The 15,409-nt window shown below is 38.9% G+C and overlaps 1 protein-coding gene across 1 annotated transcript in view; it reads left to right on the top strand.

Moving 5' to 3' along the window:
- PPM1D (protein phosphatase, Mg2+/Mn2+ dependent, 1D) overlaps nt 1-13,516 on the top strand; it is a 20,530-nt gene extending 7,014 nt beyond the window's left edge. Inside the window, exons 3-5 of the mRNA XM_009706074.1 lie at nt 6,371-6,561; nt 7,366-7,608; nt 12,763-13,516. Coding sequence (XP_009704376.1) covers nt 6,371-6,561; nt 7,366-7,608; nt 12,763-13,317 — 989 coding nt within the window. The 3' untranslated portion in view covers nt 13,318-13,516. The remainder of the gene's footprint in view (nt 1-6,370; nt 6,562-7,365; nt 7,609-12,762) is intronic.
- The last annotated feature ends 1,893 nt before the right edge of the window (nt 13,517-15,409 follow it).

Genomic DNA, 15,409 nt, shown 5'->3' with positions numbered 1-15,409 from the left:
GCTGACCTCTAAAAAGAATTATGTACGAGAACAGTGAATGCTCAATGTATAGCTGCTACAAGAATGTCGACTCTGACAGTGACATGGGAACACTTTTCCGGAGCAACTTACTGGATGCAAGTTGTTTTGTGAAGCTCTCTGAACATGCATACCATGAATGCTGGAGAAGAAGATATGGCTGACCTCAAATGATCTAAGTAATTTCGTGTATAAGGGTTTAGTCTTTTTACATGCATTTATTTTTTTTTAAGAGTTACCAAATAGAATGGGCATAGTTGCTACACAGTGTCTGCTTCTTTCTTCTTCCTTCCTGCTCCCTTGTAGGCCTCACCATGAAGATCAATCACATTCAATTGCATAAGGTAGTAAGTTGTATTTAAGTAGTACTGAACAGCATTTTCCAGGTTTTAATGATAGTTGCTTTTTTATTTTATCTATATAAAACCAGACGAGCTTGAGGTGCGTTTGGGATTCTAGTCTTGTCCTAGCGATGTCTTGCTCTAGCTTATATCATTTTCTTATATACGAATTCCTCCTTCAAGACAATATATATATGTATGCTTGCTGTAAATGCAGAATATATTATATACTTTACTTTGTGGATCTCTGTTATACAGATCATATGAAGGCATGTGTGGATCCATGTAGTTCAAATGAGAAAGTTTGGGGGTCCCCCTGGCTTTGGCAGACTGGAGGTCTCTGTGCATGCCTCTTTAGCTCTGTCTTCTTTGGCGATGTAGAGAAGCAATATTAATAACTTTTCTCCTAAAGGTAGAACTTTATCCAGGTTTGGCCAGTGGATTTTTGTGTTTTACCCCTTGTCTTCAGCTAAGTAAGTGCTGTCTAGGATTGTCTTTTGAAGCTTGAAATTCCACCTTAGTGTTGACTTGAAGGATTTAATTCAAGGCCAGAAATTGTGAGTAGCTTTCTGCATGCTATTTTAGCTCTTCACCCTCTACTTTTGCATACTAGTTCTTGCAAGCTTTTCTCATGCAGCGTGCTCTGGCGTAGCACTAGACACGCACCTTTTTTCTCTTGCCTGTGACTTTGCTAACATACAAGCAGAGGTAAGCAGTCATGGTGAAGACTGCCTTATGAGCAGCTTTTAATTTACCATTCATTTTAAATGCAATTATTTCTTTAATTTGCTGTTGAAATACCGTTCTCTTGCCTGTGCTTTCCTTGTCTACATTGTGTTGAGGGTGGCGTTCTTTCAACGGGTTTAACTGAAATAGGATGTAAAAGCAGCTCCTAAAAACAAGCACTCCTAAAGTAGTAGTGCAAGTTTTAAAGCATCAAGTGCTTCTGTGTACTCTTTCGCTTGCTGCTACCTTCAGTTTTGTCCCCGTCCCTCAGACTGACCTGTCTTTGGTCGTTCCTGGCGTGTTCGAACGGGACGGTGCCTTGCATTCATCTTTAGACTGCTGTGAAGATGCCCTCTTGTGGCTCTAGGACTCGCTTGCCATGAGTTTTGGTGGAAACGTTTTGTGGAAATGGTTTTAAGCGGTTACTGCCTGTATCCTTGCTGAGATTTGTCTCGCTTCCTAGCAGCGCTGCCTCATCAGCAGTGAAAAAAGGAAGTTCTGCAAGTCTTCTCTTTGTATTAACAGGCCTTTTAGATAAAACTTTGATTTAAAAAGTTATGGGATTAATCAAATGGGTTTTTCGTTTTGGACTGATTTATAAAAGTAAACTTCTTTCCTCTATTAAAACCAAAAGATTTTTGTATTCAAAACAGCATGCTCCAGCAACATAAAGGAAAGACTTGATTTATATGACTTCTGGACATACTTTTGCTCTAAGAAGGCTTTGGGCTTAATCTAATCCAGTCTACTTATATGATGGGTGTTTTTGTTTGTAACTTCAATTACTTCGCTGGCAGCAGTTGGGTTACAAGTACATTTTTGCGTTGTGTTTTAAAATGTAATAGTAAGGTAGACTACGTATTTTGATATTTTTATAGGTAGCTAAATAATTAGTTTCCTGCTCCTTTAGTATATGATTTCAAACATTGATTTTTCATTTCGTAAGATGCAATGTAATTTTTGTGTAGATCTCTATATTATTCTGGTTTGAGTCATGACTAAGAAACAGGTATGATTTTTCTGGAAAATATGAAAGGAACTACATTAATACCATATTTTTCGTTTGGAAAAGAAATATGCAAGCCTCACACCAAAAGAAATGTTCCAGATCTGTAAGTTTTTAGAGAACAAGATTGTTAAAAGTTTTGTAAATGTTTGTTTTTTTAATTTGGAACAAAAATAGTATGGCTCACAAAGTGAAGTCTGAGAACCTGGCATTCCAGTTCTGTAATACTAGCCTTTGGCATATCACATCATCCTGGTATCTTGGCTTCCCAGTCTGCCAAAGGGTCACTTGTCTGTCTCCTGGCTTTGGGAGAGAATTAAAGATTTCAGAGCACTTTTCCCTAGGCATTTCAAAGTGTACTCTGCTTTCTGGCTTACTTTCCTCTCCCTTTTTCCTTCCCAGAATTGTGACAGAGGGTGCCATGTAAAGTGATTCTTCCTAAGTTTGTCATAAACTCCTCAGTGGCTGTGGATGCTGTGCTCTCCAGCTGGCTGGAGAAAGTTACACAGCTGACATTAGTATTCCATCTATGCAGCAGCTCTAAAAAGCATTGACTTAATCTGTGGTGCTCTGCCCTTTAGGGAAAAGGGAGGGGGGGAACAAAAAGTACATCACCCTAGTGACATGGGTTGGTTTTTGCTAGCTTGGAGTTGCAGGATCTGTGAGAATTATTCTTTAAGTGAAGTACTCTTTTGCAGTACTGTTCTACCAAGGATCACTGGCATGCTTGATCACTCTGAGTTTGGAGGTTTTTGGGAGTAGACCGATGATAGATGAACACTGAAGGCAGTTTTCCCTGTTCTTTAGGACAATCACAAGTGCTGGTTGTTTCCATCTAGGCTGAGGAAGAAAGAATCTGGATTTTTCTATATGCTTCAGGCTTCAAATATACTTTGTGGAATTTTTTCTGGATCAAGGAACAAAAGCTTTACTCTTTTTTTTTTCAGTTTGTGCTGTTTAGAGTTCCATTTAGCTTTCAGTAGCTCCAGACTTGTCTGGAGTTGGTCAGTTACTGCTCGATTGTGCTTTAATGCTGTTCCATCGTACAGCTTTGTAAATAAGTTACTGTGTATTTCCTAGACATTTTTGAACTTGAATGGATGATGAGTACAGTTGAATTTAAAACTCATGGAGGTTCAGTACTCACTGTGCATTTACAGAAACCTTGGAATGCTGCTTTGACAGAGGTGGTGCTACAGGAGATTATTTGAAAGAATGCTTTTTGCCAAAAATGCATGTTTAATAAGCTTAGCCGTTGAAGATGTTAGTCCTTAAACTAGTCTAGCTCCTCTTCACCATTTGCTTTTGGGAAAAATTACTTTCTGCTTGTGGTATCTAATTTTCTCTTTCTGCCCCCTCAGTTAAGAATGATGCTAGTGCTGTAGAGATGTGGCTTAGCTGCAGATTTGCATGTGGATTTGTCCAAAGATGTGGACTACTGTTATCAGGTAGCCTGGCAGTCGCTCTAACGCAAATCATGGCATGCCAGCTATTAATTCCTGTGTCAAGCCCACACCTCAGTGTAGAGTTCCACCACGGCCTTCAGAAGGGCAGCTGATTGCGGAGGAGAGGCATGGGAGTTGGAAGTCTTTCAGTGGTGACTAAGAAGGTTGGGCTCCTGGTCAGGGGTTTGGCCTGTGATTTGTGAGGTGGGGATTCCTCGTGTGTGTTCCCAGAATCTCTGTGCACCCTTCCGCGAGTTTATAATCCTTAGAGCCCTCTTCATAACCACTGTGATATTCCTGAACATCCCCATGAGGAGTCTCCTTCCTCTTGGACGAAGATTCTCTGAAATCGGTATGATTATTACTCAGTGGTTTTCTCAGGAAGAGCAGCAGATGGGCATGATGACATGTATGTAGATGAACCAAAATTAAAGAGCATCAGGTTATTTTTATCATACAGCACAGCATTTAGGGGAAAAAAAAAAAGATTCAGCTAATAACATTTGTCACTTCTCCTAACCAAGTACGAACAAACTAGCAAGCAAAAGCAGAAAAATATTATGCGTGTTGGAAAATTTTTATCATACAGCACAGCATTTAGGGGAAAAAAAAAAGATTCAGCTAATAACATTTGTCACTTCTAACCAAGTACGAACAAACTAGCAAGTAAAAGCAGAAAAATATTATGCATGTTGGAAATTGATGCTGCCACTGATGCCAAGATGTGGTGGTTGTAAGATCCCAAGCTCTTGTTTATTTTACCTGCTGTGCCCGTGACAGACGCGATGTGAAGAACTCTCAGTGCATGAAGACTCTTTGTGGCAATTCATATACAATAATTGCTGTGCTGGAGCTTAGTGCCTCTGTTACAGTATTTATTTTGATCTTGTTGCCAGCTGGCTTGCTTTGTTGGGAGTCTGCGGCGGGAGAGTGCACCTCCATACAAGCAGGCTTGGCTTTTAATTAGCACTTATTAGAAGCATGTGTTTCTGTCGGCGGCTGCTGCAGTGGAGGTGAATTGGTGCTTTAATGAGGATGGACCATCTATGCTTGCTATGGTAGAGTAATTGAGTTGAAGTATTCCCTTTCCTGATTCTGGAGAAGTCCTTTCAACTGGTTGATAGCTTAAGGCAAAGCTAATGGAAGGAAGTAGGAAGACAAAAAGCTTATTTATTATCTTTAAAAGGGTGATGATGGATGCAGAAGGCGGCTACAGACATGCTTTCTGAAGCCAGCAAAAAATCAAAGGAAAAAAACTGACAAAACCTTACTCTTAAACTGGAGTTCTTAAGCTTCTGTACGCTTTTCAACTCTGACATTTTAATTAATTTCTACTTTTAAGGCCATGTGTTCTACACGGAAAAATTTAGCCAGTGCTTGCAAATAATAGTTACTTTTTGTTGTTTATCACTATAGAAAGCTATTTATGAAGTAAAAAACAAAACAAAAAAAACCAAACCAAAAAGCAAAACATAAAAAAGAGAGAGTGTGTTAGTGCAAATTAATACCGTTCTTGATTTAAAGGCCCAACCTTTTTATTTTTTCAGGTATGCTTGATAAATGAAATGGAAATAAGTTGATATGGAAAGGCATTTTTCTGATGGAGTGGTTTTTCCTTGAGGATGGTTTGGAGGAAGCACTCCAACCAATACATGTTTTGAGTCAAATGTGTTACTTGGAGTCAGTTCAGGCCATCCTTACTGGTGAAGTGACCCCAAACTCATTCGCATAGCAAGAAAGATTTAAAAATAGAAAGGTTCACTGCATGAGGCCTTCCAAGGGAGAGGCTTTAGCTCCTGTGTTCTGCTTTCCTGCTGGAACCCAGGCACTACTTGTGTTCCTGTGGCTTCTTTCCAACTTGAAAATTTGGCACATGGTGTTCAGCTGGAAGGACGCTCTAACGCAGCACTGCATGGCTTTGAAAGTGATGCTAATGATGCCGAAGGAGGAGGAATGGGAAAGAGAAGTTAATAGAGAAAGGCCTCGGGCTCGCCTCCTTTGCCTTCTTCCTCTGTTCCTTCTCTGTGGCACCTGCATGCACAAATACGTACACAGCAAGACATAACTCTCCATTTCTCAATTGCTCAGACGGCTGTGGAGGATCTCAGGGTTTGGTTTTTTTGTGTTTTTGTTTGTTTCGTTTTTTTCTTTTTTGTCATTTTAAAAAAAGGCAGTTTAGCACCTTGAGTGTGAAAAAGTTGGGTTTTTTAGTTTTGGTTTTTTTCCCTCTATGAGAAGGACTTGTTTACAGTGTGCAGGGCAGCAGACAATTGTGATGCAGATTGAAGTCTAATGCTGTATATGATGTTGGGGAGAAAAAAGGTATTATGTGATCCTCCCCCAAACCTCAGCCTGGTTCTGTAAACTGCACCATGATTCCCGGTACAAGAGGTAAGGATTTTGTCTGTATTTAGTATTTAAACTGTACCAATAACCGGAAAGGCAGATTTTTGCAAGTTTGGTGTGAGTTCAACAAAGTAAGGCTTTACTTCTGTTTAAGGAGAGCTTTAGTCGTTCAGGTAAGTTTTAGTTTGGATATTGAGGTTTCACTGTTTTCTAGGTATTAATCTGCTCTATTTCACCTTTTTTCTGAAAATCTTAGAGAGTGGAAGACCCCCTATAAACATAGGTTGATTTGAATGTGTTTTTATTTAAATTGCTACATATTAATAAATATGATTGGAAAGCGACAGCAGCAGAACAGTAATTGTGCTGAAATTACTTTGCATTACTGTTGGTGACTCGAGACTGGTGGTGGTGGTTTTCATGGGAATGTTTTTCAGTAGTTTCCAAGATTCAATGTAACAATTCAAAAACATTTTCTTCTTTGCTAGGTGATCTTTGGAGTTATGACTTCTACAGTGGTGAATTTGTTGTGTCTCCTGAACCTGACACTAGTGTGCACACAATTGATCCTCAGAAGCACAAATATATTATCCTTGGCAGTGATGGACTGTGGAACATGATCCCACCTCAAGATGCTATCTCCATGTGCCAGGATCACGAGGAGAAAAAATACTTCATGGTGAGAGCAGTGGCTATAAGTCATTGTGGAAATGTAATACTTTTTTCCTCTAAAAACTGCTTAGTCTGGCATGTATGAGAAGTACCTAACAATGGCATTGTTGTTTAGGCCTATTCATAGTTTTCCCACAACATATAAGTTGTTACAATGGGGCCGATACTGTGTTTGCATGTACTGTCAAAACCATGCATGTTAATGTTGTTTAAATTATTTGCTTGTCATTTTGGGGATATTTGACTACCAGGATGGTATCTGTGAGTAATAAAGAAGGTAACATGTTCCTTCTCTAGGGAAGTTACACAAAATATTGTCTGAAAATTAAATTTATGTCACACTAAGACACATGTTACAATGCAAAGAATTGTTTATTGTTTTTTACATGATTTGTACAAAGTCTGACTTAAATTCTTCTCTGGCTTATTTTACAAAACAGTTGAGAATTTATATAGCGTAGCATCTGTGCATCAGATAGTAAATGGTCTGTAAACTCCTTGAGAGACTTCTGGAAAAGACCATAGCATGTGTTACAACCAGGCTATTTATGCAAGTCATTGCATCACTTTTATGATTTAAAGCACTCATATATATGTGGATTCTATCATAAACTGATTTTGAAGTTATATTTCACTAAGAAGAAAGATACATTCCAAGTAATATTTTCTCTTGTGTTTCTGAATCGAGCTACTTCAGCACATGATATATAGGAATACGTATTTCAGGCTGTGCTACATAAACTGTCCGTCTTCCATTTATAAAGTAAAGTGGACCTGATGGCTTTCTCTGTCTCTTTCTTCTAACACAAAGGGAGAGCACCGACAGTCTTGTGCCAAAATGCTAGTGAACAGAGCACTAGGCCGGTGGAGGCAACGCATGCTTCGTGCAGATAACACTAGTGCCATCGTAATCTGTATCTCGCCGTTGCAAGATAGCAAAAACAACTTGGAAAATGAAGAAGAATTGTATCTCAACTTGGCGGAGAGTCCCTGCTATAGCAGCCCTGATATGAATGTCATGACACCTTCCCGCTGCTGTACCCCCCCTGTCAAGGTAACATTTGTTTTTTTCAGTGTTTTAAATGTTCCACTTTTGAGTGTGGAGCCCACTAAATATGTATCAATCTCCCTTTTCTTCCCCTAGTAGTAATTTCTTTTTATGCAGCTTACTGACATGTACGATTGGGGCAATGGTGCAGTCAGACCATTGCCACTGATTGAAGTAATACTTTTAGAAACTACTGGCCTGTCAACTTAAACCACTATTTAATGTTGCTTTTTTTGCATGTCTTTTAAATTTTTTTTTTTAACTGCAGTGGACTAGGCAGTATGTATGGTTAGAGAATCTATTTCAGTTGTAGGACGGTAACTTGACAGCAGTTACCTGGCTGTATCCTCAATAGTTCCAGGTACAAAGCTTTAGAGAAGTAGAACAACTTTTAACAGTGCTTCTTAAGACTTTGGAACACCAAAGGCAGAGTATTAAAGTATGAACTCTCGGAATTGCTGAATTTAGGGATACAATGTTTTCGTAACTCTTAAAACCCTGATCGTTTATTAGTAGTTCTTGATCTCTATTCCCTCCTTACCTTATGTGGAAGAAATGATTACTGTAACATTATGCATATAGTTCACACAATGTTAAATGCACTGTTTCTTAAAAGTAAGTTTTCCAAGATTCTCTACAAAATCAGAAGTAGGGTATTGGAATCAAACTGGGGGGGTCAGACGTTTAAGAGAGAGGAAAAAAACCACCACCTCAGCACATCCCCTTAGAGAATAAGGTTGGGCTAGAGTTTCTTTTCCTACCTTGCCATGTACTTGCATAGCTTGCACAGCCGATGAGTTGCAGACTGCTTGTGGATGTGTTCTTAATCATGGTGTGGTTTGGTTTCTTCTTCTTTGGTTGTGTTGTTATTGGGGGGGTGGGGTGGGGTGTGTGTTTGGTTTGGTTGGTTGGGTTTTTTTAAGGTAACCCATGAGTTAATGTATTCAAACATGCGTTTTAAAGAATGTTTTCTTTCTGGATTGGGAAATCTTCAGATCTTCTTATCTTCCTCTGGTTGATTTAATGTTCTTTGTTAGAGGAAAAGACATTATACTACAAGGTCTGTCTTCAGCTTAGAAGTTTTAACCATTAACATAAAGCAGAGCTGTTCAGAAAGTGTGGTGTGTGTTGTTTCCACACCCCGCCCCCCCTTGCCCCCCCAAGAACTGGAGTGTATTTACCAGTGGATGTTTGCTTCACTAATTACCAGCTGCTCCTGATTTAAGTAACTGTCCTTTGATGTTCTGCAGTATCTTTGGAAACTGTCCTTTGGGCAAAGTAAGAAAGCAAGCAAAAATTAGAAAGGGAGTCCTTAACGTTCCCTTGCTAGAAACAAGCTGCTAATAAAATGGCAAGCTCAGACTTTGTCCCCTTCCATCCAGTGTAGCAAAATACATTAAAAGAACTTAAAATCTAGAAAAAACTTGAGTGCAGAAAAATTATTTGAATCCGATATACTCCTAAATTTTTAAGTTGTACCATATGTTTTGTGTGTGACCTATTACCAGTACTCATTGAATAAACTTTGAGCTGTGTTGACTGCAAAATATCCAGGAAGTAGCATTGCTGGATAAGGACTTAGTGAATTTTTTTTTTTTCCTTATGAATTCCACTCCCCATCTGAGTAGATTCAGTGAACTATGATCTGTGAATCTAGGTAAATTGCAGCAGGCAGTCACAAAGAGTGGAGAGATCAAAACTTTGACAGCTAACAATTGTGGTGTTTGCCATGTAGATAAGGCCATATTCTATTTTTTTGCTTAATGTGCAAAACCTAAAAGAAAAACTGTGATCTGTGAATCTAGGTAAATTGCAGCAGGCGGTGACAAAGAGTGGAGAGATCGAAACTTTAGACAACTAACAATTGTGGTGTTTGCATGTAGATAAGGCCGTATTCTATTTTTTTGCTTAATGTGCAAAACCTAAAAGAAAATTTTGACTGGCTACAGGTCTTCATTGTTAATACATGTATAAATTAGTTCTATTTTCATGAAAAAGTTTTTCTGCTCTTGGATTGAAATAGATCTGGTGTCACCAATTAAAAAACTTAGATCCCATTTTCTCAGTGCTTGTTTTGATTAAAAGTACTGATGTAATAAAGGTTTCTGCTTTAATAACAAGCATCCAGCTGTCCTCACAGAGTACCTGTGAATATCAGAAGAAAACAAGTGTGAGAAGGAAGTTGAAAAGAGTGCAAAAGACCACTGTACTGTTAGAATGGTTTTGAAAGACTTCAAAAAACCCAATGTCTCCTGGCAGATCGTAATACACGAAATGTCTTAGCAGTTGTGTCTCCATGTATGTTTTTTGCAAAACAAGAACTTTGTGTAGTTACCTGTAAGTATATTTGGTAACTACACCATCCTGAGTAATATTACCTTTTTCATAGTAGACAGAGGTTTCTCAGATAAGAGCCACAATGGAAGGAAAAACCTATTTTCATAAACTTGGTTATGTAGTGGCTGGACTGTAGGCTTTTCATTTATAGAGCAGTCTGACTTCATGGCAGCCTTCTGGGTAAAATTCAGTGCATGCAGGAGTGCGGTCTGCTCAGTGTTTTCTTTAAAATTAAAACTATGTGGAACATAACTGAGGCATTTGTGACTCTGCCCTAAAGCTGTCTCATACATGGTTTCTTGTGCCTTGCCTCAGACATTAAATGGTAGCCTTATTGCAAGGTGCCAGTTTTCTTGGGAAGTACAACCGCACAACTATTTCAGAATATGCGTTTTGGAATTTTTTTCTGATGGTGATAACTTGAGAGATTCAGGAAATGTCCTGATTTTACGATCCTTTGTGATCCTAGTGATATTGTCAGCCTCAAAGGAGGGAAAAGCCCCATTTTCTTCATTTCACAAAAGAAAGTATGGCAATAGATGACAATATCTATTTGCAAAACAATACGTAAATACCTTGATACATAAAGCTGCAGGTGAATATATGATCTAATTTAGGTTGGTAATTAATCTTCTTTCAAAATTACTGTTGAATTTTACTGAACAGGAGTCTTTTTTTGTAAAGAAATGAGAGGTGGTTCCCCAGATCAGTCTGAACTCCTGGAGGCTGCGGTAGGATTATAGCCCAGAGAGGAGAGGTCAGCAAAAATAAGGGGTGGCAAGGGTAAGGATACTTGCCTGTTGCCTTCAGAGAGCTGAAAGAGGCATGGATAGTCTTGACTCTTAACAGCTGCTACCTTCCAGAACAATTAATTTGAAAGGAGATGAAGACCAAATCAAAGTTTCTCAATTAAACAGAAGTATTTCTTAATTGCATATCCTCCTGGCAACAATTACTAATACCAAATTAATTCAAGTATTCCTGAGGCCAGTGATAAAATTTGTTTGATTAGATTGTTGAGAAATTAAATTGGTGATTCATGTTTTGTTTTTCTTGCTTTGTTACATCACCCTATAGCAGTCCATCCTCTGATGTCATTTGGCTTCCCAAAGCCTTATCCAATCTCAGTTATTTGTACCAAGCAAGAGATGTTGGCAGTGAGAGCCACAGTGTTAAGTGTCTTGCACAATAAAAACATAAAACCTAAGTTGTCGCTAGAGAGACAGTTTCAAAAATTAAATTGAACAGATTAAGTAACATTGCCAGAGCTGCTCTGTGTGTGTCATCTAGCTTGCTTATGGGTTCTGCAAGAACCGAGTTGAAGAATAACCTTTAAAATACCATCCATAAAGGTCTTCCCTCTTGTGTTGCTATATTATAGTAAAAGAATATTATCTAAATGGTTTTATCTACACATGGGGAGCAACAGGGCAGGGGAGTGGAAAACCAAATCTAGATGCTAGAAACAATTCTGATTATTTTCTTTTTTGGAGTGCATTCTATTAAATCTTAGCATTAGATTTTTCAAAAGTGCTGAGTAGTCATGGATCTCTTTAAGGTGAACTGAAGTTGTTCTGGGTTGTGACTTCAAAAGCATCTCTTTATTCATCTGAGATGTTACATTGACTTGGATTCAGCTGTGTGTGCATTTGAGTTTTCAGCACATTATTTTCTTAATATAGTTATTGTCTTGCGTTGATGGTATGTAGAGTAATGTGGCCTTGAAATTTACTTTTGAAGGACTTGCTGAGTAACTAGGGATTTTTTCACAATTAAATCTTTAATAAGGTCGTAATTCATATCTTCAGGGCATTGCATAAATACTAATTTTCATAATCCTCCTGTGGATAGCGAAAGCAAGTGTTGTCCCCATTTTCCTGTTGGTAAAACTGAGAATGAGGCAAAAACACTTATCAAAGGCTGCAGAAGAGATGAGTAGCTGAAGGCAGGATTAGAGTTTAAGAAGTCCCTGGTTCTCAGGACATATCAAACAGCTTCTCTTCAACATACAGAATGACTGTGCTTCACAGCGAGTGGATAGATGTGCTGTGAGGCATGGAGTTGTTGTCTTTGCAGGTTGTAGAGCATAAAACTAGGCAATAAAATGCATTACTTTGCATAGCAAACAGTAACTATTTATAGGAACAGCTTTGTCCAATGCTCCCCCTTTCTGTATGCAATCAGAACACCTACGATGAAGAGTTTCTCAATCTCCCTGAAAATCTGGTTATGCAGGAACTAAGAATTCTAAATGTAACAGGTCGGAAGACTTTTTTGGCTGTTTGCCCTAATAGTGTTTGGCCATCTGATGATGTATAAAATCTTCAGAAGGCAGTACAGGTGCATATATCACAATGTCTGAAGGAGGGAAGTCCTGTCTGCATGTTGGAAAATGCTACTGATGAAAATCATAGGACAGAGGTTGCAGGCACCGCTTTCTGCATAGCTTCCTGAATTCACTGGAATGCATGCAGATTCCTCAGCATTTTATAGCAGCAAAAAGGAAGGTACACAGGCTGAGTAAGTCTGAACAGCCCTCTGACTGAAAAGATGATGTGTCTGCTATTATGGGGCACTTACAAATTGGATGATTGAAATAAATGCTTGTATGAAGTTGGTGTGCACAAAGTACCAAGGTCAGATCTGCCGTCTGAATTCGTATCCGTGCCTCAATGTGGAGAAAAAGAGAACTCTGTTTTGGAGTAGGGTTTTTCTGTCCCTGATAAGGTTTAGAGAAGTTCTGTCACGCCGTCTCCACTCTCAAAGGATAACACAGGTGAAATATTTAGGCATAAATATAACTATTTTTTTCTTTTTCCTCAGCTTTTAGAAGATGATCCATGGCCACGACTGAATGCTTCTGAGCCTATTCCTCCCCTCATGCATAGCAACATGATAGCAGAAAAATACATAGAGCTGCCAAATGAGATTGCCAAAAGCAATTTACCCTCATCAGGAGCAACCCTGAAGGATTCAGGCCCGCAGGAGGAGAAATGTAGCAAAGCGTTGGCTTTGAGGATACATGAATCCTACAGTAATGGTTTGTCAGTCAGTCTCTCCCCTTCCAACTCCGCAAATTCAGGCACGGACCAAAAAGGCTTCAAGGTGTCCCCTCATGGCCAAACAAAAGCCCAAGATGCAGAGAGGACACCCACAGCAAACTTTAAAAGGACATTGGAGGAATCCAACTCTTGCCCAGCCGTGAAGAAGCCAAGACGTGGCCTGAGTCGAAACATTAGCGTCCAACCCGAAGGCATGTCCACAACTCCACAGCGCAAAAACTCAAACAAGCTGACCATGCGACGCAGCCTGCGGGGCCAGAAGAAGCTCAGCAACTCGCTCTTCCACCCGCCCAGGAAAGCAGTCTGCGTTTGCTGAACGGCATTTGTGTAACAAAGGTGTATTTTGGTCTGATTAGAATTTTAAAGTTGGTGCAGAAGTTTGAAACTCTGTTTATCTTTTTTTAAAGTAGAAACTTTTTTTGGTATCAAACAGCTTTATGCCAGCCTTGTACTTGCTTGTATAATAACTGTGACTTTTGTAGATGTGTAGGGTATAAGTCACTGTAAAATGTGTGTAAATTTGTATTCCTTCATATAAATGTAGTCTCTTTTCTTCCTTGTATAATTGTTACGGCGGGGCTAAACCTTGCTTTAAAAAAAATAATCCTTTTTTGTTAATTTACTAAAGTCATGGATTTGTATATGCTTCTTGTGATGAGAATTTCACAACTTTTTAACTGAAGTAAATTATTAAACAGAATGGAAGATATGTATTTTCGTAGTACTATACGTTCCACCTAAAGTGTGTCTTTTAGAGAATACACTAGGTCTATATTTTGTTTTTAAATTTTAGATTTCTCAGAAATGAAATGTACGTGGAAGGAGGGATGTTGAGTCTTGCTTTACACAGCTCAATGTCAATTTCTTTATGTTAATTAAAATACTATGCAGTATCTTATTTAGTTGTATTTTTTGTAACATTAATCGTCAAAGTATTTAGCAAAAAGTGTGTTTTAAAACTCCAACTCCCAAAAGCATCCTATAAAGCCATTCCCATCCCTTGTTACAAATGATGGCATTTTTATCGAGGCATAAATGTATGCCCTATGGAGGCATGAATTTTCTGCTATTCCAATACTGATGGTGCTGCTAATACCTTTCAACACAAGTTCTTAAATTATTTTATGACTATTTTCATTAAGTATGTGGACCATGTGTATGTTCACCTAAATAAAACACGTGAAAATTTGATGGAAGTGCTTTTTTTTTAATTTCAAACTTCAGTTCTGTTGAGCACATTCATATTCCTTTTGGATTCATTAAAAATCTAATACTCTCCCCTTCTTCAGTGTGGCTACATGGCTTAGAGAGCAAGACATCCCACATAGTTTTGTTATGGAACTGATCTTGGCACTTTATACTGCATGTTTAATTGCAGCAATATATAACCTGCTTTTTTTTTAATGGGGAAGTAAAAGGCCAGTATTTTATTCCAGTGGCTAGGGTGGTTATTTACAGAATCCAATTCTTTACTACTGGAACAATAAAACGTGGGTTGAAATCAGGCCTGCTATCTATATTTGTTACCATGGTTACAGAAATCCTAGGGGGAACTGTGCGCTTTCTGAAAATGTATACTTCTCTTTCTTCCATCCTGTGAATGCAGCACTGTCTTACAAGATGGAAGTAATGGTCTGTCCAAACGGGATCTTTCAAGAATTTATTTCTGTGTATATGGGATGTAACTTACACTTAACAATAAAGTTTTGCTATAACTGATGTTGAAGTTATACACTATATATGGGGGGAAGTATAGAGAGGTTAACAGCAGCTATATATACTTACCTAGCAACAAACTAAGATAGTAATTGTCTATTTTCAATTTAACGTCATGACAATTGACCTTTTAAACATGATTTGTCACAATAAAGATGTGAGTATAACATACTAGAAAGTATCTACACCAAATTTTTTTTTCCTTGGGAAATAAAGCTCCAATATGTGCAAAACCACAGTTCTGCATAGTCAAGGTGCTGGAAGCATGCATGACTTGCATCACCCTGTTTCACTTTCCAAAAATAAAATAAAAAACCTGTAATGCTGTTTGTTTCCAGAGGACGGTTCTCCTGTGGGGCAACTGACCAGTTGAGAAGCCATTGCTTGAAATGTTCTTCGGGATGAGAGGAACAAAGAATGGTAACAGGTACTTTGTGAGGAAGTGTACGGTGTTATGCTCTTCAGCAATCGGTTGGTTTTTTTTTTGATACGGAGATTATGACTCGTGGTTACATAAGTCGGGGTACATTCCCAGAACAGGTCACCCCATCCTGACTTAGGTGCCCGCTGCCCGGAGCCACGGGCCAGAGGCCCAGGCTGCCCGAGGGCAACCGGACCGGCTGCGAAGGGCTGGCTACCAAGGCGGTTACTCAGCTGCAGCCAAGTCCGTCACCCTTAGGAACCCGTGCGGC

This window comes from Cariama cristata, unplaced genomic scaffold (genome assembly GCF_000690535.1).
Source record: "Cariama cristata isolate BGI_N322 unplaced genomic scaffold, ASM69053v1 scaffold12028, whole genome shotgun sequence".
NCBI lineage: Eukaryota > Metazoa > Chordata > Aves > Cariamiformes > Cariamidae > Cariama > Cariama cristata.
Note: the sequence above shows the minus strand (reverse complement) of the source record. Positions and strands in the feature narration are given on the sequence as shown.